At 39.9% G+C, this 27,523-nt stretch overlaps 2 protein-coding genes across 7 annotated transcripts in view; one reads left to right on the top strand and one right to left on the bottom strand.

Moving 5' to 3' along the window:
* The window catches only part of C8H9orf85 (chromosome 8 C9orf85 homolog), a 60,503-nt gene extending 58,167 nt beyond the window's left edge, over positions 1-2,336 (bottom strand). The window contains exon 1 of one of the 5 annotated variants that reach the window (XM_086415511.1): positions 1,475-2,336. In XM_086415511.1, the coding sequence (XP_086271637.1) occupies positions 1,475-1,576 (102 nt within the window). In that variant the 5' untranslated portion in view covers positions 1,577-2,336. The remainder of the gene's footprint in view (positions 1-1,474) is intronic. The other 4 variants (XM_086415510.1, XM_086415513.1, XM_086415514.1 and 1 more) reach the window with 4 other exon arrangements.
* Positions 2,104-27,523, top strand: part of ABHD17B (abhydrolase domain containing 17B, depalmitoylase) — a 48,968-nt gene continuing 23,548 nt past the window's right edge. The window contains exon 1 of one of the 2 annotated variants that reach the window (XM_086415508.1): positions 2,104-2,678. The gene's annotated coding sequence lies outside the window, so the exon portion shown is untranslated. Of the gene's footprint in view, positions 2,679-2,741; positions 2,923-27,523 lie in introns of those variants that run through there. The other variant, XM_086415509.1, reaches the window with a different exon arrangement.

The following is a 27,523-nucleotide window of genomic DNA, read 5'->3' as shown; positions in this document are numbered from 1 at the left end:
CATCCAATCAAAAATAATCCCCCCTACTCTTCACTCAACTGTCCTTCCCTTCATCAGAATTTATAATTATACATCTCTGTGCTTATTGTCCCATGACCCAGAAAACCGTAAGTTCCTTGAAGTCAACTCTTTTGAACACTGTATACACATGTAATAGGTCCTTGAACAGGAGAGATGCCCCTTAAATATCTGTATAGTGAAAATAGAAAGAGGAAAGGAAAAGGAAGTCCCTGGGTACCCTAAACAGTCATTTTGCTTTTGTAGCTAATGTTGGGAGAAGGCAATGGCAGCCCACTCCAGTACTCTTGCCTGGAAAATCCCATGGATGGAGGAGCCTGGTAGGCTGCAGTCCATGGGGTCGCTAAGAGTCGGACACGACTGAGGGACTTCACTTTCACTTTCATGCATTGGAGAAGGAAATGGCAACCCACTCCAGTGTTCTTGCCTGGAGAATCCCAGGGAAGGGGAAGCCTAGTGGGCTGCCGTCTATAGGGTCGCACAGAGTCGGACAGGACTGAAACGACTTAGCAGCAGCAGCAGCAGCTAATGTTGAGAAATTAATCACCTGTCGGACACTAATTATGATCCAGATTATTCATATACATGGATTTACTTTAACTTCACAATAATACTGGCAGGTTTCTCATTTGTGATCAAAGTAAGACTCAAAGAAACTAAATATTACATAACTTGCTTAAGCCATACATCTAGCAAATCTGGGCTCCAGTTTATGTTAATATCAGGTTTACCTGATATACTGGAGGCTGCCCCCAAGCTGCTCTTGTCTTCGATTATCTCCACTCCTTACAGCTAAGGGAGGAGGGGGAAATACTTAACAGCAAATCAGTAGGTGCATATAACCCAAGACTTTTGGCTATCTATTCAGTCTGAATTTGCTTCCAGCTTAAAGAAATCTTCTAAAGAAATATAAACAGCAAAACAAGCATTTTTACATTGATCAAATAATTTGATTCTCAAAACAATCTTACAAATGAGAGAGAAATTCCCACTGTGTTGGTGCAGATACTTGGGCTAAGAGCCCTTAAGAACTTTGACACTCTCCCTACAAACCTATGGGCCTGGGGTTTTCCAAAAAGAAATAGTGACTGCATAGACTTGGTGCAACCTTTGAAAAAAGACACTCGCGCCATAAACCTCGTTTTCCTACTGCAAATATGTAATCCAGATTGGGAACGTTCAACGACGCGATTTTCCCATTGCATTTTAAATTTGATGAGGGTCCCGTTCACTTTATACAATTAGTTAAATGTTGACTGCCAAATATAAATATTTACGAGGAGACAACACATGCAGGTCAAAGAAAGGACGTGGGAATATCATTTTAGAAAGGGCTGCAGTGCAGCCAAAACTCCGGGCTGCGGTCCACATTTGGCTTCGCCAACTCCTCCTTCTCTCCCCTCCACTGAACCATTCCTCCCTGGAGTCAGATTTAGTGCAACAGGCAGGTTCCTACCTTGGTCTGAACACTCTTATCAAACTTGTCATTTTTGAAGCTAAAAGTATTCTGGTGCCTCTGAGGCCTGGAACGAGTCACGTTCCCTTTCTGTGAGCTCATCGCAGAAACGACAATCGCCTCGTTCTGGGACAAGGAAGGTGCAGGCAAGAGTAAGTTGCGAGGAACTATCCCACGGAGCTCACGCTTCTACTACTGACCCGGAAGGAACTTAACCAGCCTTTCTGTCCCCGCCCCCGGCCTACCCACGTGACTCCTCGAGGGGGTCAAAGGACACCCTTAGGCCTCTCAGCGCCCTCAAGGCCCTTTTAAAACCGCCCAGTCTCGATCCTTCCCCCTTCGCTCAGCCTCTCTCTCTCAATCCCGGCGTAAAAATCCCGCTTTCTTCGAAGCGAGAATTCCCCCATTGGTCCGAATGTGGCAGTCCATCAAAGTCGAGGGGCGGGGAGGCCTTGCTTCTATTGGCTCTCCTTTTCCGCAATCCCCGCCTCCTGCCGACTCTGCTCAGCCTCTCCGGAGCGCTACACCTCCGGGTTGCTTGTGATTGGTGGAAGTCGGGCTAAACTAGACTCCGTCCCTCCCCCTGCCCGCTCGCAGGCTGGAGCCGGGGTCAGCTTTGGCATCTTCCTACAGTCAGTGACCAACTCCTAGCTTAGTGAGCTCTCCGCAAAGCCCAGGTTTTCCCTTCCAGCCTCCCGCCACGAGAGCGAGCCCCGCGGCCATCAGGCTGTAGGGGAGCGAAGAAAAGAGAATTAGAAAAAAGAAAAGATCTGGCTGGGTCTGGGTGGTGTCTGCAGTGCCAGAAAGGGAGGTGGCGGCGGCTGCGGCAGCTGCGACCACGGCCGCGCGGGACGTGAGGCCCAAGAGCAGCCGACCGCGGCGGCGGAGGCGGCCGCTCCAGCGCCTCGCGCCGGGGCCGTTAGTCAGCAGAACGCGAGCCCGTGTGGAGGAACAGGGTCGGCGCGAGGCGAGACTCAGGAGCTTAAGCCGGCCCCCTCGGGCGCCGCCGTCCTTCCACGTCCCGGCGCCGGGGGCTGCAGCCCTCTTCCCGGCTTCTCGGCCGGGCCCGCCCGCAGGCGGGCAGAGTCCGGCAGCGGCAGCAGCAGCAGCAGCGTGGATCGCGCCTCGCAGAGGACAGCGCGGCGGCAGAGGTTCCCTCCCGGCCCTTTCAGCCTGACGCCTTGGCTGCGGCCCTCAGGTGCAGGTGCGTGGGGCCGCGGCGGGGAGGTGGGGGCCTGGGCTCTGCGGCCGGGCTGGAGGAGGGGGCGCTGGGCCGGGAGACGCAGCGCGGGAGGGACGAGCCGGGGCCGGGCGGGGGGAGGGGAACGGGAGGCGTCTTTGTTGTTGGCGACCGGGATTCCTCTAGGCGCTGGGAAAGGCTCAGAAGCCACTCCCGATCGGATCTGGGATTTTGAGAAGATTGTCTGTTGGTTCGGTGAAGGGGAGAGGTAGGAAAGTCTTTGCGGTCGATGAGGCTGCGGGAGTCGGAGGGCGGGAGAGGGACGGACAGATCGATTGGGGAAGGTTTTGGGTCCTCCTTGCAGAGAAGTCTCATTTCATTTTTTGCTCTTCTCCCTTGGACGGAAAGATGGGGTCAGGTTCACATTCCCACCCTCGCTCATTGTGAAATTCGCGTCGCCTGAAAACTGTCTCCTGAATGTCCTCGAATGTGCCAGCCTTCATTTTTAGATCGAATCATGCCGGGTCCTTGGTGATTTGTGTGTTCTGGTCCGGCCTTTCTAGGGTCTTTTTCTCTCGATGATCGAGCTTCACTCGAACTCTAGGATAAGCTCACCAGGAATTGTTTTTGAATTGAAAAATTAGTGTTCTGTTGAAATTTTTTGAACCCTGAAACGAAAAGTTCTGTCAAGTTAGGTTGTACTGTTGTGAAGAGGTGTTTTAAAGAGAGTTTAACCCTGGCTTTTTTTTTTTTTTTTTAAAGAAATGTTCAGAGCTTTGATCCATGGTGATTTCTGCCAATGCCAGGACACAACTTTCTAAAACGACACGTTGATTTATCAAAGTCAGTGTGAACTGTATTTGTTAAGCAGAAGAGTGAGTAACGGAATGCAGGGAGGGTGACCTTTAATTTTTTGCTCTTAGCTTATGAAAAGGTATTCATGTTTAATAGTTTTTTTGTGATATACAGTTCTGGATCCGCAAGATAATTCATTGATTCTTTTTTTTAAGGCTCCAATAAGTAAAAAGAATTTTGGAGTTCTTGTGTCAGCGTTTAAAACTACCTAATGAATCTGAGTAAAAAGTCAGGTACATGTTGTAATAGCATTCATCTGTTTACATTAACAAGAAGACGTAATAAAATGAGGGTTTTTTGGTAAAGAGTTTGTCTCATATGTTTATAGCATAAACTCATTTGGATGATTTATCTAATATCTAATCGTAGCCAATATTTTGGTAATTATCATAATTGACAGTGTTCTAATTGGGTACCCAGTTCTTTGCTTGTTGGAAGTAGGGGTGGAGGCTGACTTAGAGAAGAGCAGTGGAGATAGCCATGCTTCAACTTAAAAAGGAATTAAGGTCCCTGTTGGGCAATAATTACTATATTACTTGAGATCCAGGAGGAAATAAATAGCACCCTCACCCATATTTTGACCTCGCTTTTCTCCTACTCTAGTATTAATAAGGTTAATTGGCAAGGATAGGATTAGATTTTTAGCAGGCTAGGCAGTTTTAATTTTGTCTCTTGCTGTGCAGTACTGTAGTTGATCAGTGGCTTGCTCCTTGAGTATCTTTGCCGGTTTTGAAATGTGTATGACCTCTGACAAAGAATATTCTATTTCCTGTGACAAACAGAATTACCATAAAGCATCATGGCAATGTAATGTTTTGGGCAATTTACTGAACACAGAAGAACTAGGCAATTAGTGTCTGTTCCAAGTTTTGTCACTGAATTGGTCTACAACTCCAGGCATGCTATCTCACATCTGAGTCAGTTTCTCCATCTGTGATATAGGGCTAATAAAATGTGCCACCTGCTCACTGTGAGGAAAGGGCAGTGAGAACCAACAGTTCTTCTGGTTATGTTACATTGGTTGTTTTCGTGAATAACAGTATTTTTTAATGCAATTCTCTAAGTTTGTTTTCGTATTATGAATTTCAGTTTCTTGGTGAAGAATTAGGATAAACATAGTTATAATAGGGAGGCTCTATCCATATGCTATCACTTAGGAATGATAAACTCTAATTTTCTCCAGTGTTAAGAATATATAATTTGGTGTCATATCTTTAGAATCAGTGATGACAAGAAAGTAGGGTGATAGATTGAGTTGGTTGATTTACTGATAGATTTTATTTCTACTATATCCAAGGTTTTGCTCTTAATTCTCAAAAATTACTCCTACTTTTCCTATGCTGTTGAAGATTTCTCGCATACCAATATGCCTCTCAAACCCAGACTTCTGAGTCGGAGAGGAAAAATGATGCTTTATGACTTTATTACAAATGAAGCCTAGAGAAGTTTAATTATTTGAATTGTCTAAAGCTACACAATTTTTAAGAACCAGAACTGAGACTTGAATCTGGGTCTCCTGACTTCTGATTCTGAGTCCTTTCCTTTGGAGCAGTGTTTTCCAAACTTCTGTGTAGGAAGTTTTTGCCAATTCAGGTGAAGTGAAAAATAAGATAGTACTAGAAGTACTGTTAACTTATAACATAATGAATATTCATGCACTCATTACCCAGTTGGAAAGTTATAACTACAAAACAAAGCTTCCCCTATACTTGGTACCCCTCTTAAATCCTATTTCCACACTCCCGACAACAAACCCCAAATTGACATGTATCCTTCCTATCCATGTGTTTATACGTTACTACATTCCTTTATATCCATGAGCATTATATGGTTTTTCTTTTATTGGTTTAAGACTGTTTAAGTATGGTTTTTATATCTGTAGCTTGCTTTCTTCACTGAACAAGCCAAGATTTATCTGTGCTGATTCTGGTAGCTCTAGTTTATTATTACTGTCATTTGGTATGTGTTTTATTACGTGACTGTATCACGTTTCTGTTAGTGATTTTAGTGGTTTCCAGTTGTTTTCTTATTAAACACAGCATAGGGAATATTCTTGTGTATGTTTATTTAGGTAAAGTGGAAGACTTCCTGCAGAGTGGCTCTTGAACCTATATCTCATTTTTATACAAATATTTTACAACCTCCCCAATACTGTCCTAAATGAAATTCATAATAATAAACTTCAGTTGGTATTTTAAATAAAGTAATATGCTTACTAAAATAAAGAAATAATTTATAACAAAGTAATGTATTGCACTGTGAAATGCTCAGGTTCAACCACATTGTAATCTTGCTACCAAGTGTAATAATAGACCAAAAACATCAGAATTCTGGGGGTTGGTTAGAAATCAGAACCTCAGGTCCTACCCTAATTACTAAGATGCTGAATGTTAACAGGATTCCCAGGTGAACTGAGTGTACCTAGAAGTCTAAGAAGCGCTGCTAGAAGACATAGTAGTGGTCAGATACTTTGAACAGATGGGATCACCTTGACTAGGACAGCTGCTAAAGTAGATTAAACACATGTGTTTAGTTGGCCACTGGAATAGCGATAGAGGGATTTGATTTGATAAGTTTCTGAAATAACTATAATTTCAGTCAAGTTTGAACAAAAATAAAAATGCAGTCTTCTCTCTTTACACGGGGGTTGCACTCTTTTACATCTTAATCTTTGTTAAAACAATGCAACTATACTTTGTGTTAAGTCCTATTTATTAATATCTGACCTTAGTTTTTCATTCTGGTCCCTTAAATGAGTGTCCAGCAGAATGTTCAGAAGTCACTGGACATGGGGCAGCATTATCTTTACATACCACAAGTGTGTCGTGTCCCTGGCATCTATTGAGTAGTGCCCCCCATTTGTTACAACTAAAAAGCCATTATTGAGAAAGATTGCCCTGGGATATAAATCTATTAATAGTATCAGACTGCTGGAACATAGGATAGGAGCTGCTTCTTCACCTTCATTAGATACAATCAGTTTTCTCTCCAGAGTATATCAGTAATGAATGAAAGGATCTGTTTCTCCACCTTCCAAGTACTTCAGTTCAGTCACTCAGTTGTGTCCAACTCTTTGCAACCCCATGAACCGCAGCATGCCAGGCCTCCCTGTCCATTACCAACTCGTGGAGTTTACCCAAACTCATGTCCATTGAGTCAGTGATGCCATCTAACCATCTCATCCTCCGTTGTCCCCTTCTCCTCCTGCCTTCAGTCTTTCTCAGCATCTTTTCAAATGAGTCCTCTCTTCGCATCAAGTGGCCAAAGTATTGGCGTTGCAGCTTCAGCATCATCAGTCCTTCCAATGAACACCCAGGACTAATTTCCTTTAGGATGGACTGGTTGGATCTCCTTGCAGTCCAAGAGACTCTCAAGAGTCTTCTCCAACACCACAGTTCAAAAGCATCAATTCTTCGGCACTCAGCTTTTTTTATACTCCAACTCTCACATCCATACATGACTACTGGAAAAACCATAGCCTTGACTAGACGGACCTTTGTTGGCAAAGTAATGTCTCTGCTTTTGAATATGCTTTCTGGGTTGGTCATAACTTTCCTCCCAAGGAGTAAACATCTTTTAATTTCATGCATGCGGTCACCATCTGCAGCGATTTTGGAGCCCCCAAAAATAAAGTCTTTTATGGTTTCCACTGTTTCCCCATCTGTTTGCCATGAAGTGATGGGACCGGATGCCATGATCTTAGTTTTCTGCATGTTGAGCTTTAAGCCAACTTTTTCACTCTCCTCTTTCATTTTCATCAGGAGTCTCTTTAGTTCTTCTTCACTTTCTCCCATAAGGGTGGTGTCATCTGCATATGTGAGGTTATTGATATTTCTTCCGGCGCTCTTGATTCCAGCTTGTGCTTCCTCCAGCCCAGCATTTCGCAGGATGTACTCTACCTATAAGTTAAACAAGCAGGGTGACACTTTTCCTATTTGGAACCAGTCTGTTGTTCCATGTCCAGTTCTAACTGTTGCTTTCTGACCTGCATGTAGGTTTCTCAAGAGTCAGGTCAGGTGGTCTGGTATTCCCATCTCTTTCAGAATTTTCCAGTTTGTTGTGATCCACACAGTCAAAGGCTTTGGCATAGTCAAAAAAGCAGCAGTACATGTTTTTCTGGAACTCTCTTGCTTTTTCGATAATCCAGTGAATGTTGGCAATTTGATCTCTGGTTCCTCTGCCTTTGCTAAAACCAGCTTGAACATCTGGAAGTCATGGTTCATGCATTGCTGAAGCCTGGCTTGGAGAATTTTGAGCATTACTTTACTAGTGTGTGAATGAGTGCAATTGTGCGGTAGTTTGAGCATTCTTTGGCATTGCCTTTCTTTGGGATTGGAATGAAAACTGACATTTTCCAATCCTGTGGCCACTGCTGAGTTTTCCAAATTTGCTGACATGGTGAGTGCAGCACTTTCACAGCATTGTCTTCTAGGATTTGAAATAGCTCAACTGGAATTCCATAACTACCCCTAACTTTGTTCGTAGTGATGCTTTCTAAGGCCCACTTGACTTCACATTCCAGGATGTCTGGCTCTAGGTGAGTGATCGCACCATCGTGATTATCTGGGTCGTGAAGATCTTTTTTGTACAGTTCTTCTGTGTATTCTTGCCACCTCTTCTTAATATCCTCTGCTTCTTTTAGGTCCATGCCATTTTTGTCCTCATTGAGCCCATCTTTGCATAAAATGTTCCTTTGGTATCTCTAATTTTCTTGAAGAGATCTCTAGTCTTTCCTAATCTATTGTTTTCCTCTATTTCTTTGCTTTGATCGCTGAGGAAGGCTTTCTTAACTCTCCTTGCTATTCTTTGGAACTCTGCATTCAAATAGGTATATCTTTCCTTTTCTCCTTTGCTTTTCACTTCTCTTCTTTTCACAGCTATTTGTAAGCCTCCTCAGACACCCATTTTGCTTTTTTGCATTTCCTTTTCTTGGGGATGGTCTTGATTCCTGTCTCCTGTATATTGTCACAAACCTCCATCCATAGTTCATCAGGCACTCTGTCTATCAGATCTGGTCCTTAAATCTATTTGTCACTTCCACTGTATAATCATAAGGGATTTGATTTAGGTCATACCTGAATGGTCTAGTGGTTTTCCCCACTTTCTTCAATTTAAGTCTGAATTTGGCAATAAGGAGTTCATGAATGAGCCACAGTCAGCTCCCGATCTTGTTTTTGCTAACTGTATAGAGCTTCTCCATTTTGGCTGCAAAGAATATAATCAATACGGTTTCAGTGTTCACCATTTGGTGATATCCATGTGTAGAGTCTTCTCTTGTGTTGTTGGAAGAGGGTGTCTGCCATGACCAGTGCATTCTCTTGGTAAATCTCTGTTAGCCTTTGCCCTGTCTCATTCTCTACTCCAAGGTCAAATTTGCCTGTTACTCTAGGTATTTCTTGACTTTTACTTTAACATTCCAGTCCCCTGTAATGAAAAGGACATCTTTTGGAGATGTTAGTTCTAGAAGGTCTTTTAGGTCTTCATAGAACCGTTCAGCGTTACTGGTTGGGGCATAGACTTGGATTACCATGATATTGAATGGTTTGCCTTGGAAACAAATAGAGATCATTCTGTCATTTTTGATATCGCATCCAAGTACTTCATTTCAGACTCTTTTGTTGACTATGATGGCTACTCCATTTCTTCTAAGGGATTCTTGCCCATAGTAGTAGACATAATGGTCATCTGAGTTAAATTCACCATTCCAAATACTTAAGACTTCTTAAATTTTGACATTCTAAGGAATATGAAATGTTACCTCATTGTAATTTTCATATATATCTTCCCCCGTTAGTTGTGTAGTTAAGAACACTTTAACTTGGTTTTCAGCGATTCATGTTCCTTTTCTGTGAATTGCCTGTTCTGTTTTTCTTTGAGATTATTTTATTGATTTGTAAGTACTTTTTATGTATTTAGGATAATAGTACTTAGTAGGCTTTAGAAATATTTTCTAGTCTTTACAATGCCTTTTCATTTTAAATACGGTATCTTTTGATGACTAGACATTCTTAATTTTAATGGCAAATTTATTCTCTCATGATGGTACTTTTTCTCTGTAAAGGAAGTCTCTTGAGATTGTAAAGATTGTTATAGTTTGTTGTAAAAGTTTTACTTTTTCACATTTAGATGTTAAATACGTGTGGAGCTGTTTATATATAATGAGATATTTGTGAATCTAAATTTACTTAATAAAAATGACTACCCTTTATACTGAAATTATTATTTTTATGTTAATGTGCTCTTATGAAATTATAGTGATACTAGATTATATTTAGTTTGTAACATAAATTTGATAACTCTTGTCATTCCAACTTTTTAAAAAAATTTGACTGGATTTTAATAAAAGGTTTGAGAACTACTGCTTTTAGAGTACTCTGATTCCTTTTTATTTATGTTTGCCTCACATTCATCATCTAAAACATCACTGAAAATGATCAGGTACTCTTAGGTACTAATCTTTCATCATCTGCATCTCTACATTTTACAGTTTAATGTGTCTTGTCATCTCTTTTTATTCTGACTAGAATATTTTAAATAATACTTATGATCCTAATTTTTAACATAATTTCAGACAAAATTCAAATATTATTTTAATGTTAATTTAGCTCTGATATAGGTCCTAACTGTTTTGTTTTCCCAGGAATTAAAGGTGAAAATGGTTAAACACATCCTCATACTGTTAAAGATGAAAAAAGGGAAAGGAAGAATGGGCCAGTGTCTACTGAGTATCAGTCACTGTTCTAGGTTTGAGGGGTTGCATCTGTAAACAAAACAAGCAAAGATCCCTAACTTCCTAGAGCTTACCACCTAGCAGAGGATTATACACAATATGCATAATAAATATCTAATATGTTAGAAAGTGATAAATACTTTTAAAGAAAAGGTAGAGAGTGGTAAGGGGGATTCAAATGAGGCGGTTTTGACCTTTCAGAAGGGGAGAATAAGCAGAAATATGAGATAGCAGTGAGGGCCTTGACCATGCACATAGTCTTGGAAGAGTGGACAGAATATAGTGTTAAGTTAAAACTGTGTTCCTGGCTCTCCCATTTAATAAGAGGATGAACTTGGACAAGTTGATTGATATAACAACCTGAAGCCCTGATTTCTTCATATATAGAAAGGTGATATTCTGAGAAAAGTATTATTAAGATTAAGAGAGGGACTTCCCTGGTGGTCCAGTGACTGAGCCTCCCCATTCCAATGCAGGGGAATTGGCTTTGATCCCTGGTCAGAGAACTAGATCCCACATGCCTCAGCTAAGACCCAGTGCAGACAAATAAATAAATAAAAATAAAATTTAAAACAGCATGTTAAAAAGCAGAGACATTACTTTGCCAACAAAGGTCCATCTAGTCAAGGCTATGGTTTTTCCAGTAGTCATGTATGGATGTGAGAGTTAGACTATAAAGAAAGCTGAGTGCCGAAGAATTGATGCTTTTGAACCATAGTATTGGAGAAAGAATCTCATTGAGAGTCCCTTGGACTGCAAGGAGATCCAACCAGTCCATCCTAAAGGAAATCAGTCCTGGGTGTTCATTGGAAGGACTGATGTTGAAGCTGAAACTCCAGTACTTTGGCCACCTGATGCGAAGAGCTGACCCATTTGAAAAGACTCTGATGCTGGGAAAGATTGAAGACGGGAGGAGAAAGGGATGACAGAGGATGAGATGGTTGGATGGCATCACCGACTCAATGGACATGAGTTTGAGTAAACTCTGGGAGTTGGTGATGGACAGGGAGGCCTGGTGCGCTACAGTCCATGGAGTTGCAAAGAGTCAGATATGACTGAGTGATTGAACTCAACTGAAAATTTTAAAAAAGATAAAAGGAGATAACAAGTGAAAACACCTACCTCCTTCCCTCATCTCTCACCATGTAGATTTCATGTACCACTCTGTATTTTGCTGCTGCTGCTGCTGCTGCATCGCGTCAGTTGTGTCCAACTCTTTGTGACTCTGTACTTTATTTTATAGCATTTGTCACAGTATATATAATAACCTGTGTCAGTTGATAAATTTTATCTCACCTCTTGTGAAATAATGAGAAGAGCCAGTCAGTGTAGTATTGGGTTGGCCAAAACATTCATTCAAGTTTTCCATACTGTCTTATGGAAAAACCCGAACAACCTTTTTGGCCAACCCAATAATATATACCATTAACATATAGTCATCTGTACCTTCCTTTAAACTTTTTTTTTAATTTGAAAATTATTTCATTCAGATTTGTTGGAAAGTGTTTTTATTTATAGTGTCTTTATGCTAGAGCTTCAAATTGTATTATAGGCATTAGCTCATTAATCACCACACATCATTTTTGTGATGGAGGTGGTAGAAATGTATCATCTTGTACCTGAAGGAGTTGAAACTGCTAAATGGCATAAAGTTACACAAAAAGTCAAGGAGAATCTGGGCCAAATCTGATTATGGTTATGTTTTCTCTATGCTCTTTTTTTCTTTGTGCAGTATTGCTAAGTTGACTCTCTTTAAAGCATAAAAGCAAAAATATGTAGTTTGTTATATTGTTAAATTAGTGGCCTTTAGAAAATCATTAGATGCAAATGCTATTTTAGTTATGACTTTCTTTTCAGTTTTCCCTGTATAGCTTCTTACAGTGTGTAAGGAGGTGGTACTAGAATTGGCAATAGAGTTAGGGGTTTTTACCCTTAAAATACATATTGCAAAGAAATTATTTTCATTATGTCTGTCTTGGCATAACTAAGATTTATTTTTAGAAGATACCCACAGTAAAAGAATAGGATTAAGAGCATTAGTATATGCTTGACGTAGGTCAGGATGAAGAAGAGTGGGGGTTGAAGAAAACGTCATTAACCTGGTATAGGCAAGTCTGCATTCCAATCCCAACAAACCTGAAATAAAAGCAAATGCCTCCAGGAACAAAAATAGAAGACATTATCAGTTTACCAATTGCAACAAATTTGTTTGACTTCTGATTTTAGATTATTCTTAAATGTGCTTTGAAAATTAAAATCAATTGAAATAATTCCTGTAATAAAATTTCCCCCAAAATGGCATTAGCAGACGACCTAGATATTTTGTTTCTGTTTAGTATCCTGCTTGGTGTACTGATAATTTTTCACTCTTTAGCTTTGCCATCTTCACTTCTAAAAGTAAAAAATTAATTTCCCCACATCAGCTATCAAGAAGAAAATAATGCCATTCAGTAACTTGGTTTGGCAAGCTTATAAATCTGAAACACTACAAGTTACATTTCATTCACAGCTTTTTAACAGACCTCAATGTCACTTTTATTAATGAAGATTTGGGGCGGTGAAGTCAATGTGAGTAGGAGGACCTTTAAATATACATGGAGGACATTCTGATAGAATTCCCTAGGGTAATGGCTTTCAATTTTTATTTTTTAAAATCCATGAGAAGTTTTGCTTTTATGACCTAATACATGCGTATGCACTCACACAAAAGTTGCCCCTAAGAGATTATCTAAATGTTTAGTAGAATGAATGGAAAGGAAATTGCTCAGAAATAAGGATAGATATTAGGAAGAGAAGTATCAGTTCAGTCACTTAGTCATGTCCGACTCTGCGACCCGTTGGACTACACCACAGCTTTCCACTCCATCACCAACTCCCAGAGTTTGTTCAGACTCATGTCCGTCGAGTTGGTGGTGCCATCCAACCATCTTACCCTCCATGGTCCCTTTCTTCTCCCGCCTTCAATCTTCCCAGCATCCGGGTCTTCTCCAGTGAGTCAGTTATTTGCATCAGGTGGCCAGAGTATTGGAGCTTCAGCATCAGCCTTCCAATGAATATTCAGGACTGATTTCCTTTAGGATGCACTGGTTGGATCTCCTTGCAGCCCAAGGGACTCTCAAGAGTCTTCTCCATCACCACAGTTCAAAAGCATCAATTCTTTGGCACTCACTTTGTTTATGATGTAACTCTCACATTCATAAAATGACTACTGGAAAAACCATAGCTTTGACTAGATGGACCTTTGTTGGCAAAGTAATGTCTCTGCTTTTTAATATGCTGTCTAGGTTGGTCATAGCTTTTCTTCCAAGGAACAAACGTCTTAATTTCATGCCTGTAGTCACCATCTGCAGTGATTTGGAAGCCCAAGAAAATAAAGTCTGTCACACTTTCCATTGTTTCCCCATCTATTTGCCAGGAAGTGATGGGATCGGATGCCATGATCTTCATTTTTTGAATGTTGAGTTTTAAGTCAGCTTTTTCACTGTCCTCTTGCACTTTGATCAAGAGGCTCTTCAATTCCTCTTTGTTTTCTGCCATAAGGGTGGTATCATGTGCATATCTGAGGATATTGATATTTCTCCTGACAATCTTGATTCCAGCTTGTGCTTCATCCAGCCCTGCATTTCGCATGATGTACTCTGCATACAAATTAAATAAGCTGGATGACAATACACAGCCTTGACGTACTGCTTTCCCTATTTGGAACCAGTCTGTTGTTCCATGTCCAGTTCTGTTGCTTCTTGACCTGCATACAGATTTCCCCGGCGGCAGGTCAGGTGGTCTGGTATTCCCATCTCTTTAAGAACTTTCCACAGTTTTGTTGTGATCCATACAGTCAAAGGGTTTGGCATGGACAATAAAGCAGAAGTAGGTGTTTTTCTGAAACTCTTGCTTTTTCTATAATCCAGCAGATGCTGACAATTTGATCTCTGGTTCCTCTGCCTTTTCTAAATCCAGCTTGAACATCTGGAAGTTCCCGGTGCATGTACTGTTGAAACCTCGCTTGGGGAATTTTAAGCATTACTTTGCTAGCATGTGAAATGAGTTCAATTGTGTGAGAGTTTAATCATTCTTTGGCAATTGCCTTTCTTTGGGATTGGAATGAAAACTGACCTTTTCCAATTCTGTGGCCACTGCTAAGTTAAAAAAAGGAAGGGAAGAGGGTGGGACAATCACGTATGACATGCTAAAGAATTTAGGGTTATCCAAGAGCAATATAAGACCCATTGAAGAATTTTAAATAAAAATGTGAAATTTGTTGACAGCAGTGTAGCATGTGCATTAGAGGAGTGTGAAATAAGATATTTCTGAGTGACTTTATGACATTAAATTGAAAAGTAGTTTAGCTAAAATGTAACTTAGGTGATGGAGAGATACGCAGGAGTTGGGCCTTGATTGAGTTAGAAGAATAAAAGGGAAAGGGAGGAGGAGGGAAGAGAGTATGGATTTAGATATTCAGGGTCTATAGCTTAAGAGAGAGGTCTGTGCTAAAGATTTAGGTTTAGACACCATTGGCGTATAAGTGATAGTTGAAGCCAGGGATATGGCTCTGTACAACAGACAGGAAGACCAAAGTGGTAGATAAATCCTGGATTTGGGTGAGTTAAACAAAAGATAAGAGGAAGATAAAAGAAGCTGACCTGTAAATAATAGTAATAATAATAATAGTGTGTGCTCAGTCGTGTCCTACTCTTTGCGACCCCATGGACTGTAATCCGCTAGGCTCTTCTGTCCATAGAATTTTCCAGGCAAGAATACTGGAGTAGGTTGCCATTCCCTACTCCAGGGGATTGAACCTGTATCTCATGTCTCCTGCATTGACAGGCAGATTCTTTACCACTGTACTACCTAGGAGGCCTATTAATAATAATAATAGTACAACCTTTGAAAGATCACCAGAAAAACCTAATTTCAAGGAGAGGAGAGCACAATGGTGTTTAATTGCACAAATGATTGTATAAATGGAAGACTAAGAAATACCTAATGCGCTTAAAATTATGAAGTTACCAGTAATCCCAAACAATCAACAACTTCATGATAGATGTTAGGTCACAATTCATTTTGGGCCTCATGGGAAATAGTGGAAAATGAGTAGAGAAGTTAGATTCTGAAAGACAGTCAGAGAAGTAGTAGAATCTAGATATAGATACATACTTTTTTTTTAAAGAGGAGACTCTTAAATATGTTTATAAATAGTAGAAATAAATAGAAGAGCAGGAGAAGCTGAAGATAAAGGAAACATCAGCAAGGATAAGGCAGGGTCTCTGAACAGATACATTGAACTTTCCAGGATATGTGTGGAGAAGTTCTTCATGAAAAAGGAAACTTAGCAGTGAGAAGGAAGTCAGGATGTGATCGATTTCTAGGGTCCAGAAAGAGATCAGATACATGCCTGCATTCTCCAAGTAGTGACGAACATCTGTTTCTGCATCTAGCATAGCAGGAATTTAGATGTCTCATTTATTGTTCCCAGCAACTTTGCACAGTTTACAAATATTAATAAGATTGAGGCACAGAGAAGTACTGTAGTTTATCTAAAGCTGCACAACTTAGAAGGTAACTGAGCTGGGATTTGATTGCATTTATATCTAGTTTTAAAGCCCAGTAGTTCTAAAATTTTTTTATTTTTGAAAGAACAAACCAAATTTCCAAAAAGAGGGAAGAGGCTTCCAATGTAAGTTTCACCCAGTACAGTCACTTCAAAAATAAAAACTTAGTACCTGTTACCATTTTTTTGTTTCTTACAAGAGTTTTCATCTTTCAGAAACAAGATGTTTTTGTTAGAAAATTGTCGAAAGGATTTAATCTCCAAATAGATGGCAACCATCTTAATTTATTAACTCACTACTTTTGTCCTTAAGTTTTCTCATTTTGCTGAAGAATGATAAAAACTTGTGTAGGCTAGTGCGTGCGTGCTCAGTTGCTTCAGTCATGTCCAACTCTGCAACCCCATGGACCGTAAGCGTGCCAGGGATTCTACAGGCAAGAATACTGGAATGAGTTGCTGCGCCCTCCTCCAGGGGATCTCCCTGACCCAGGGATCAAGCCCACATTACCTGCATTGCAGGCAGATTCTTTACTGCTTAGCCACCTGGGAAGCCCATCATAGGGTAGCACCAGTCCTCACACTACCCATGCCAACAAAGATTCATGAAATGAAACTTTATATACAAAAATAAAGTACAGTGTTATTATTTTATAACAAGCTTTAGTTATTATAGCTGAATGTTTTGTGTTCAAAAGAACTAAATATTTCCTCCATATTAGAAACTTATACATATTAGAAACATATTTTGGTTTGCTGCAAATTGATCTCTATGGGTTTTCACTTCCAAACTTTTAAGAAGTTAATAAAATCACCGATAAACTCCAAGAAATTCAAAGCATTAATTCACAAACTGTTTTGTAAATTTGTTAGATATTTCTAGGATTTGTTTATGAGGTTATTTTTTGAAGTGCTAAAAGCCAATGTAAATCTAAATACTTTAAGAATCAGAAAATCAAATTGCTCTAACAGATCTTGTACCATTGCTTACCTACCTTGTCCTACTTTGGGAATATTATCCTATATACATAAATTCATTTGTTTGTAGAAGAGAGAATATTGCCTTACAGTGGGACTTCCCTGGTGGCTCAGACGGTAAAGCGTCTGTCTACAATGCGGGAGACCCGGGTTCGATCCCTGGGTCAGGAAGATCCCCTGGAGAAGGAAATGGCAATCCACTCCAGTACTATTGCCTGGAAAATCCCATGGACAGAGGAGCCCGGTAGGCTACAGTCCATGGGGTCGAAAAGAGTCGGACACGACTGAGCGACTTCACTTTCACTTAACGATGGTACATCTTTAATCAACATGTGTAACTTAACATTAGTCTTAGAGTTTCTACCAACGTGAACTGAGCTAAGTTCCATCTTCTCTTTAAGTTTGAGGTTCTGCTGCCCATGATTGCACTGGAAAGCAGGAAGAGTATGTATAACAGGGGGAAAATTAGTGTTCAAGGGCTTACAGTGGGGCACTAACTGATACCTTATCACTTAGGGACAGTATGTTCTACCTGGGGACTGCAATAGCAAATCACTCTTGTCCCAAATCATTTAAAAGTGAATAAGAGTATAAATCCTTCCTAGTAGCACACATTTCATTTTAAAAGAAACTCTCAGTCAATAGAAGAGAATGTTCAGTTTTTGCCAAAACAAAATTTAAATTAACTCTTCAGAGTAATTCATGAATACTAGGCTCTCTAACGTGGTTACCAAATTAATCAACTGGGAAGCATTTCGACTTTCTTTTTCTTTTGCCACCGTTCAAATAAGTCTTTTGAAAAAGGATTTTCTAGCCTTGTCCAAGGACACTGGTGATAACAGCTTAATATGCAAAAATACAGTGTTGCAGCTTTATAATCAGTAAATGGATTTGCTATTCCAGATAATGATTATTAGCCAGATAGAACATTAGCACATTAGTAAATTGTACATGTAGTAATTATCCTTAACTTACTGGTCTGTTTATTTAACTGCCTCTCACAGGGATTTTAAATGTATCAGAAGGTGTTTTTTTAATGCATAGAGTACAATGTAAATAGAAACATAATTTGTCAATTATTATGGTTTCCAGAAAGATTCAAGCCATAAATTACATACACTGGTGTTGTGAATCCTGGTTCAAAATAACAAAACATATTTTAATTATATTTAGCATTATCTCAGTTTATATTCTGTCAGGTCTTTAGATATAGCTGCAAGTTCTTATTTTCTTTAATCTTATATCTTTTTCATTGCATTAGTATATTGCTGTTGATTAGGTACTGCCTGTATACTACTGAAGAAAATACATGGTCACTGACCTCATAGTAAAGACAGTAGGCATTAATCAATTAAGCACAGTATTCACCTGTAAAGAAAAAGAACTGCATGCTAAGAAAAAGAATGGCATGATTAAGATTTGAGGTGTACAAGATTTCTGGAAAAAGTGGCATTTGAGACCAGAATGCTAGAGGTCAGAGGAAGCGAACGATGCACGTGTGCAAGTACAGTTGGATACAGCTTTCAGGAAATTGAAAGAGGGTGCGGAAAACCACAGTCATAGAGGTGAAGGTATCAAGATAAGTTTGGACAAGTAGGGAAAGGCCAAATCACGCAAGGCCTTTAAGGACCTATGGAGAAAATAGATTTTACTACAAGTACAGAGTGAAGCTATCAAGGAGTTCTTGACCAAGGTAATCTGGTCATGTAGGCTATGTAGAAAAGAAATTGTAGGTTAGGAGAATATATGAATGAAATTCACATTTACTCTCAAATATTTTCTATTTGTTTACACACACATTCTGAGTTGTTCCTTCTGTTGTCTTATTCTTGGTAACTCTGGTCTGTCCTTTCATTTGTAAAAGCTAGGAATTACTACAAAAAAGTGGGAAAGGTAACCTCAGTAAATCAAAAGAATTGCATGTGGTCTACAATTAAGGGTGACAACAAATGATTGTTTTTCCCAATTGAACTCTCTATTTAGTATAAAGATTTTGTGATAATTGAGGTCAAGTTCATTGAAAACTACCTGTTGTTTGATACTGTTTTAATTTCAGTAATGTTCCCGCAGGTTTCACATTTTGTGTTCTCTTTAGAAGTGTTATGTTTTAAAGGCTAGTTTTACATTTTTGGTATTTTTTTAGTAGAATATACGGAGAAGGCAATGGCACCCCACTCCAGTACTCTTGCCTGGAAAATCCCATGGACAGAGGAACCTGGTAGGCTGCAGTCCATGGGGTCTCTAAGAGTCGGACATGACTGAGCGACTTCACTTTCACTTTTCACTTTCATGCATTGGAGAAGCAAATGGCAATCCACTCCAGTGTTCTTGCCTGGAGAATCCCAGGGACCGGGGAGCCTGATGGGCTGCCATCTATGGGGTCGCACAGAGTTGGACACGACTGAAGCGACTTAGCAGCAGCAGCAGCAGTAGAATATACAATCAGATTTTTCCTTCTGTATGGTCAAGGAGACGAAAGGAATCATATCCAGTTGCATAAAGAGCAACAGTGTGAATATGGGATATGATGCCCCCAAAATCCAGGCAGGTTACACAGGAGATCGAGGATTTAGCATAATAAAATATTCTTGCTGGAAAAGCTCCAGCTCTTTTAGTTTAATCTTCTCACATTAAAACTGAGATAGTTGGGAGCACAAGAGCTCACTTGAGTTATAACTGGAACCTGAGTTTCCTAATTTCCTGAGTTGGTGCTGTTTCTACCATTCGTTTAGTTTATAAAAATGAGGTACATACAATGTGAAACAAGACTTCTTCAAAAGGTAAAAATTGTATGAAATGCCAAAAATTACTAGGTGAGTTTACTATTTCATGCCTAAGGTGATATTTATTTTTTTTTTTTTTTTTTTTTTTTTATGGGAACAGCGGTCTCGGCTCCACTGAGTCTCGAAGAGCCGCTGCTCATACGCGCCCCCGCTTCCCCCTAAGGTGATATTTAATAACCCAAATGATGACATTTGAAAGGGTGAGTGGATTACCCATCTTTAATGCTTGCTTTCTTCTCCTCCCAAAAAAGTATTTACACTGGAGGTACACTAGACATATATCTGAAACTAGCGATCAGATTCTTCTCAAATCAGATGTCAAGGATTTGCCTCAACTGGTTTTTGCAAGCTTCTGTTCTTCCCTCTGTCCTACTTTTCTCCGGCTGCATTACTTGGCGTACAGTGTCAGAAACATCGGTGTTCTCTTATCAGTTTTGACTAAAATACTTTTCAAACCTATTCTAGAAATTATCTCTAAAACAAAATGCAACAACAACAAAAAGGTCTGCAATATTTACTTGCTGCTTGCCTCATTAAAAGGAGAATTAAAGACAAATTATTCAAAATACTTACTTATTTATTTTTTGGTTGCTCTGGGTCTTCGTTGCCGTCCTTGGGCTTTCTCATTGTTGCGGTGAGCGGGGTCTACTCTGGGATGCACCCTGCAAGCTCTGGAGCACGGGCTCAGTGGTTGTGGCGCGCAGGCTTGGTTGCTCTGTAGGGTGTGAGATCTTGCTAGACCAGAGATGGAACCCACGTCCCCTGCATTGGCAGATGGATTCTTAACCGCTGGACCACCAGGGAAGTCCAAGACAAAATTTATATTAACTAAAATATCCAGTAAATCAAGATTAGTTTTAGTTTATTTTGTGTGGTAGAAAGTTATAAACAATTACTTTTAAATGTAGTCACATATTGATATTTAATTAAATGATGTGTGGTTTATACATTTTGCACTATATAGCCATTTGTTTATTAATTTTCTACTTTCTAAATAGTGTGTTTGACATACCTCCATGTAGCAGTTTGAAGGGTATGCCTGTCATGATGTTTGTTTTTGAAAGCTTAAGATTTATATAGTACACAACTTACCGTGCTCCAAAGTCATCAGTATTGTCAGATTCTAATGTAAATCCAAGTCAGTGTCAGTCTATATGCGGTTGCCTAAATGATGTGTAAAGAACTACAATGGTTTTCTACACATTGTTAAACAGAGCTTTATTTTTTAAGTTTCTCGTTTGTCTAACCCTCCTCCTTCTCTGAGGTCTTTTCTTCCTTTCCACCAGGTACCCTTTGCCTTAGTTGTTTCTTGACTGTGATACTTTTATGTGTAGTGCTCTCCTAGCCTGGAGGGTTTTCCCTGTCCTTTTGGAAATCATATCTACTGACTATCAAATTATAACTTCTTCATAAAGTCTTTCCTAAGTATTATCTACTTTTATCTGATTCCTGAAGTTTAAAGTCTACCCCATATTACATAGCACTTACTTTTGATAAGATGAAAAGACCCCATAGAACATTTTGTTGTCCAGTTACTAAGTCCTGTCCAACTCTGGGACCTCATGGATTGAAGCATACCATGCTTCCCTGTCCTTAATTATCTCCCAGAGTTTTCTCAAATTCATATCCATTGATTCAGTGATGATATCTAACCATCTCATCCTCTGCCACCCCCTTCTTTTGCCTTCCATCTTTCCCAGCATCAGAATCTTTTTCAATGATGTAGAACATCAGTTTATTAATAATGAATATATATATCATTCATTATAATACAATTAAAATTCTGATGACCAGTTTACAAAAGAGCACAGGAGTTTAAGAATTAACAGACTTGAATGAACATTAGCCCTATTACCATGTATTTCTCAAATGAAGAAACAAAGCAGTTAAATGATTTGTCCAAGATCTTAAAGAATTAAAACTGACTCTTAGCCTATTGAATGTGTTGTTCTTATTTTCCTTTATTAGGCATATGAGCATTTCTTCTTTGACATAGTTATTCTAGTTGCACAAAATTTCCATGTTTGAAGAAACAGTGGCAAAATGTTGATTTGTTGAGGCCAGAAAGATATTAAGCACAAATTATTTTGACTTTGACAAATTATAGTGACTGAGTGTTTATTACACATTTTCTAGGAGTGGTAGTATTTCTTCAAACCTTTACTTATGGATGAGTATAGCTAAAGAAAAGCAGCTGGCAACCACGGAAAAAGGAAGTGAAAGTAGCAGTTTATATTGATAGACAAATTGAAGGCCATAAGAGTAAGGATTGACTGGCTTGTTACCCAATCTGTGTAAAGAGAGGTACTGATATTTGTTAAGAAATATTGTACTCGCACTGAGGCTGCTTAAATGCCAGAATTCCCCACATCAGTTCAGTTCAGTCACTCAGTTGTGTCTGACTCTTTGCAACCCCGTGGACTGCTGCACAGCAGGTCTCCCTGTCCATCACCAACTCCCAGAGTTTACTCAGACTCATCTCCATTGAGTCAGTGATGGCCTCCAACCATATCATCCTGTTTCATCCCCTTCTCCTCCCGCCTTCAATCATCATCCTGTTTCATCCCCTTCTCCTCCCGCCTTCAATCTTTCCCAGCATCAGGGTCTTTTCAGATGAGTCAGTTCTTTGCATCAGGTGGCCAAAGTATTGGAGCTTCAGCTTCAACATCAGTCCTTCCAATGAACATTCAGGACTGATCTCCTTTAGGATGGACTGGTTGGATCTTCTTGCAGTCCAAGGGACTCTCAGGAGTCTTCTCCAACACCACAGTTCAAAAGCATCAATTCTTCGGTGCTCAGCTTTCTTCACAGTCCAACTCTCACATCCATACATGACCACTGGGAAAACCATAGCCTCGACTAGACGGACCTTTGTTGGCAAAGTAATGTCTCTGCTTTTGAATATGCTATTTAGGTTGGTCATAACTTTTCTTCCAAGGAGCAAGTGTCTTTTAATTTCATTGTTGCAGTCACCATCTGCAGTGATTTTGGAGCCCAAAAAAATAAAGTCTCTCACGGTTTGCACTGTTTCCCCATCTATTTGCCACAAAGTGATGGGACCAGATGCCATAATCTTAGTTTTCTGAATGTTGAGTTTTAAGCCAACTTCTTCACTCTCCTCTTTCACTTTCATCAAGAGACTTTTTAGTTCTTCTGTTTCTGCCATAAGGGTGGTGTCATCTGCATATCTGAAGTTATTAATATTTCTCCCAGCCATCAGGGATTGATACAAGGAATAATGTGGTTCTGTTGTCCCAATGCTGTTGTTTAGTCCCAATGTCATGTCTGACTCTTCTGTGACCCCACGGCTCTGTAGCCCCCCAGGCTCTTCTGTCCATGGGATTCTCCACATAAGAATACTGGAGTCGGTTGCCATTTCCTTCTCCAGCAGATCTTCTTGACCCAGAGATTGAGCCCACGTCTCCTGCACTGCAGATGGATTCTTTACCATTGAGCCACCAGGGAAACCCACAGGTTGTCCCAATGCTTGACAAAAACACCTCTTTGAAAATAGTGTCTGTAGGAACACTTAAAATTGTACTCTGATCCACCCTGAAACCATGTAGTTTTCTGTTTTTTCCTTGCATGCTTGCTGCTGCTGCTGCTACTGAGTCGCTTAAGTCGGGTCCGACTCTGTGCGACCCCACAGACGGAAGCCCACCAGGCTCCCCCGTCCCTGGGATTCTCCAGGCAAGAACACTGGGGTGGGTTGACATTTCCTTCTCCAATGCATGAAAGAGAAAAGTGAAAGTGAAGTCGCTCAGTCATGTCTGACTCTTAGCGACCCCATGGACTGCAGCCCACCAGGCTCCTCCGTCCATGGATTTTCCAGGCAAGAGTACTGGAGTGGGGTGCCATTGCCTTCTCCACCTTGCATGCTTAAACAGATTTATATCTGTTTTACTTCTCTGTACTGCTTTATTAAATAAGTAGGATAAAACCAACTTAATTTAAATAACCTAAATTTCACTCCTTCACCAAATTAGCATTTTTAGGACGCTAAATCTAGAGCTGATCTAGTGGAATAGCCTGTCATTTTGGGAATTGATATTTAATACATATATGCAAGTTTAGACTGCTTCTATTTTCAATTTGAAGAATGTGTCAAGCTCTCAGTGCCTGTCATGCCACCTTTCAGTGTTTCAAGGTAGAACTGTTTCTTGTTAACATCTTCTACCCCCAAATGGCAGTGTATCTGGATCATGTAATAATGTATTTCTCTTAAGAATTGACCATGGGACAGGGACCTTTCTGGAGGCGCAGTGGTTAAGACTCCGAGCTTCCATGGCAGAGGGTGCAGGGTTGATGCGTGGTCAGGGAAGTTCCATAGCATGCCTCATGGTGCAGCCACACTCACAAAAAATTAGGAATTGATATTAGACAAACCCTTATCAGGATGGTTGTGAGCTAGGTACTATTTAATCAATCTTATGTAAAAGCAGTTAATGTGCTATCAACTTGGGATCAAACCTGAAAATTACCTTGGATACTAATAGCACTATTAAGACTATGTGTGGTTCTATAAACCCTGAATCTGTATGTAAAATTTTTAGAAAAGGGGATCTAAAACGTTAAATTACAGAATGACCTGAAATCTCTCTTCTCAAAAATCTGGTAGTACTCGAGTTAGAATTTCTATTACATAGTCATTTTATGCTTTTTAAGTCTTATAACCTACCTATACCCCTTGGTTCTATAAATGCTCATTCTATCACAAATTTCACTTCTATATAATTAGTATTCTCAGCTCTAGATGAGAATTTCTACTTTATATTACTGACTTTAATTTTTTTTTTCCATTTTAGCAGTGCACACAATCCAGATTATAATTCTGGTAGCGATTTATTCCTGACCTGGGGATATGCCTTCAACCTGAGCACGAAGGACTATTGCTAGCTTGTTGTTCGTACTAATTCAGTACAGAAAAATGTTTGCATTTCTATATATTAACAAAGAATTAGAACATGGTATTTTTTTAAAGATTAAATAAATATAGAATACAGGAATACAAACACTCAGAGATTTCAGTTCTTCCCAAATTGATTTCTAGATTCACTGCCACTCAAAAACATCTCAACAGAATATTAAGTATCAAAGTTAATCAAAATGACAGTCTCCATGGGTGATTGTAGAGATGTTCCTGCAAACTAATGCCACCTTTGAAAGCAGTTTGGCAGTCCATTTTGGGTACATTTTAAGAAAGAAATTTGACAATGTTGCAGAATGTATCCAAAGACTCCTAGAGTCCTTACACATCTGAAGGCCACTGAAATATAGCTGAGAAAAGATGGAAAGGAGAAAAGGAAAGATACACCCATTTGAATGCAGACTTCCAAAGAATAGCAAGGAGAGATAAGAAAGCCTTCCTCAGTGATCAATGCAAAGAAATAGAGGAAAGCAGTAGAATGGGAAAGACTAGAGATCTCTTCAAGAAAATTAGAGATACCAAGGGAACATTTCACACAAAGATGGGCACAATAAAGGACAGACATGGTCTGGACCTAAAAGAAGCAGAAGATATTAAGAAGAGATGGCAGGAATACACAGAAGAACTATATAAAAAAGATGTTCATGACCCAGATAACCACGATGGTGTGATCACTCACCTAGAGCCAGACATCCTGGAATGCAAAGTCAAATGGGCCTTAGGAAGCATCACTACCAACAAAGCTAGTGGAAGTGATGGAATTCCAGTTGGGCTATTTCAAACCCTGAAAGATGATGCTGTGAAAGTGCTGCACTCAATATGCCAGCAAATTTGGAACACTCAGCAGTGGCCACAGGACTGGAAAAGGTCTGTTTTCGTTCCAATGCTAAAGAATGCTCAAACTACCACACAATTGCACTCACTCACATGCTAGCAAAGTAATGCTCAAAATTCTCCAAGCCAGGCTTCAACAGTACGTAAACCATGAACTTCCAGATGTTCAAGTTGTATTTAGAAAAAGCAGAGGAACCAGAGATCAAATTGCCAACATCCGCCGGATCATCAAGAAAGCAAAAGAGTTCCAGAAAAACATCTATTTCTGCTTTATTGACTATGCCAAAGCCTTTGACTGTGTGGATCACAACAAACTGGAAAATTCTTCAAGAGATGGGACTACCAGACCACCTGACCTGCCTCCTGAGAAATCTGTATGCAGGTCAGGAAGCAACAGTTAGAACTGGACATGGAACAACAGACTGGTTCCAAATCGGGAAAGGAGTACATCAAGGCTGTATATTGTCACCCTGCTTATTTAACTTATATGCAGAGTACATCATGTGAAATGCTGGGCTGGATGAAGCACAAGCTGGAATCAAGATTGCCGGGAGAAATATCAATAACCTCAGATATGCAGATGATACCACCCTTATGGCAGAAAGCAAAGAACTAAAGAACCTCTTGATGAGAGTGAAAAAGGAGAGTGAAAAAAGTTGGCTTAAAACTCAACATTCAAAAAATTAAGATTATGGCATCCAGTCCCATTACTTCATGGCAAACAGATGGGGAAACAATGGAAACAGTGAGAGGCTTTATTTTCTTGGGCTCCAAAATCACTGCAGATGGTGACTGCAGCCTATGAAGTTACAAGGTGCTTGCTCCTTGGAAGAAAAGTTATGACCAACCTGAAAGTGAAAGTGAAGTCGCTCAGTTGTGTCCGACTGTTTGCGACCCCACGGACTGTAGTCTATCAGGCTCCTTCGTCCATGGGATTTTTCAGGCAAGAGTGCTGGAGTGGATTGCCATTTCCTTCTCCTAGATAGCATATTAAAAAGCAGAGACATTAGTTTGCCAACAAAGGTCCATCTAGTCAAAGCTGTGGTTTTTCCAGTAGTGATGTGTGGATGTGAGAGTTGGAGTAGAAAGAAAGCTGAGCACCGAAGAATTGATGCTTTTGAACTGTGATGTTGGAGAAGACTCTTGAGAGTCCCTTGGACTGCAAGGAGATCCAACCAGTCCATCCCAAAGGAAATCAGTCCTGAATGTTCATTGGAAGGACTGATGCTGAAGCTGAAACCCCAATTGTTTGGCCGCCTGTTGCGAAGAACTGACTCATTTGAAAAAACCCTGATGCTGGGAAAGATTGAAGGCAGGAGGAGAAGGGGATGAAAGAGGATGAGATGGTTGGGTGGCATCACCAACTCGATGGACATAAGTTTGAGTAAGCTCCAGGAGTTGGTGATGGACAGGGAAGGCTGGTGAGCTGCAGTCCATGGGGTTGCAAAGAATCAGATACGACTGAGCCACTGAACTGAACTAAATTATATCACTTTCTTTCATGTAACAAGTAAAATTTTCCTGTTTTAAACAGTGACTCATAATCTTCAGAAAAGAACATCAAAGCTGTCAATTTATAAATGCCAATTCAGGTTATACTTTTTTGCCATCTAGTGGTGAAGACTACTTCCTACTTGCCCCAGGTACATATTCTTACCTTCTGAACCCCCAAAAAACTTTTTCACATAGTCTTAAATTTTTAAGTTTTATGTGGTTTGATTTTGGGTTTTGTGTATGAAATGGGAAGGTCTTTTCCTCATTGTTTTTCTTCGTCCACTAGACTCATTATACTCTTTCCATGTCTACACCATACATAGCAAAACATTTCATTCCCAAGACTAATCTTAACTCAGTGATTAAAAACATGGACTCTGAGTCAAACTGTTAAGTATGAATCCTGGCTTCACTATAGTTATCTTGGGGAAATCCAACTTCTCAGTTTTCTCATCTGTAAATTGGGCTGGTGGGGAGGATAAAGGCATCTCTTTCATAGGGTTGTTATGAGGATTATTTATGAAGTTTTTTTTTTCTTTTTACAGGATCTAGCTATATAAGTATTTTGATAAATAAACACTAGTTTGGCTTTTATAACCTAGCAAAATACCATACCTGCAGATTTATATCACTAAATGTGAACAGTGATAGTACTGTTCGATTTGTTTTGTTTTACAAACTTTAGCTCAGCTGTCATTGGCTTTTGAGTGACTTCTGTGTGAC

This window comes from Bos grunniens, chromosome 8 (genome assembly GCF_055505025.1).
Source record: "Bos grunniens cultivar Pamir isolate PY7600 chromosome 8, Bosgru_T2T1.0, whole genome shotgun sequence".
Taxonomy (NCBI): Eukaryota; Metazoa; Chordata; class Mammalia; order Artiodactyla; family Bovidae; genus Bos; species Bos grunniens.
This window is presented reverse-complemented; position numbering and strand designations above follow the sequence as displayed.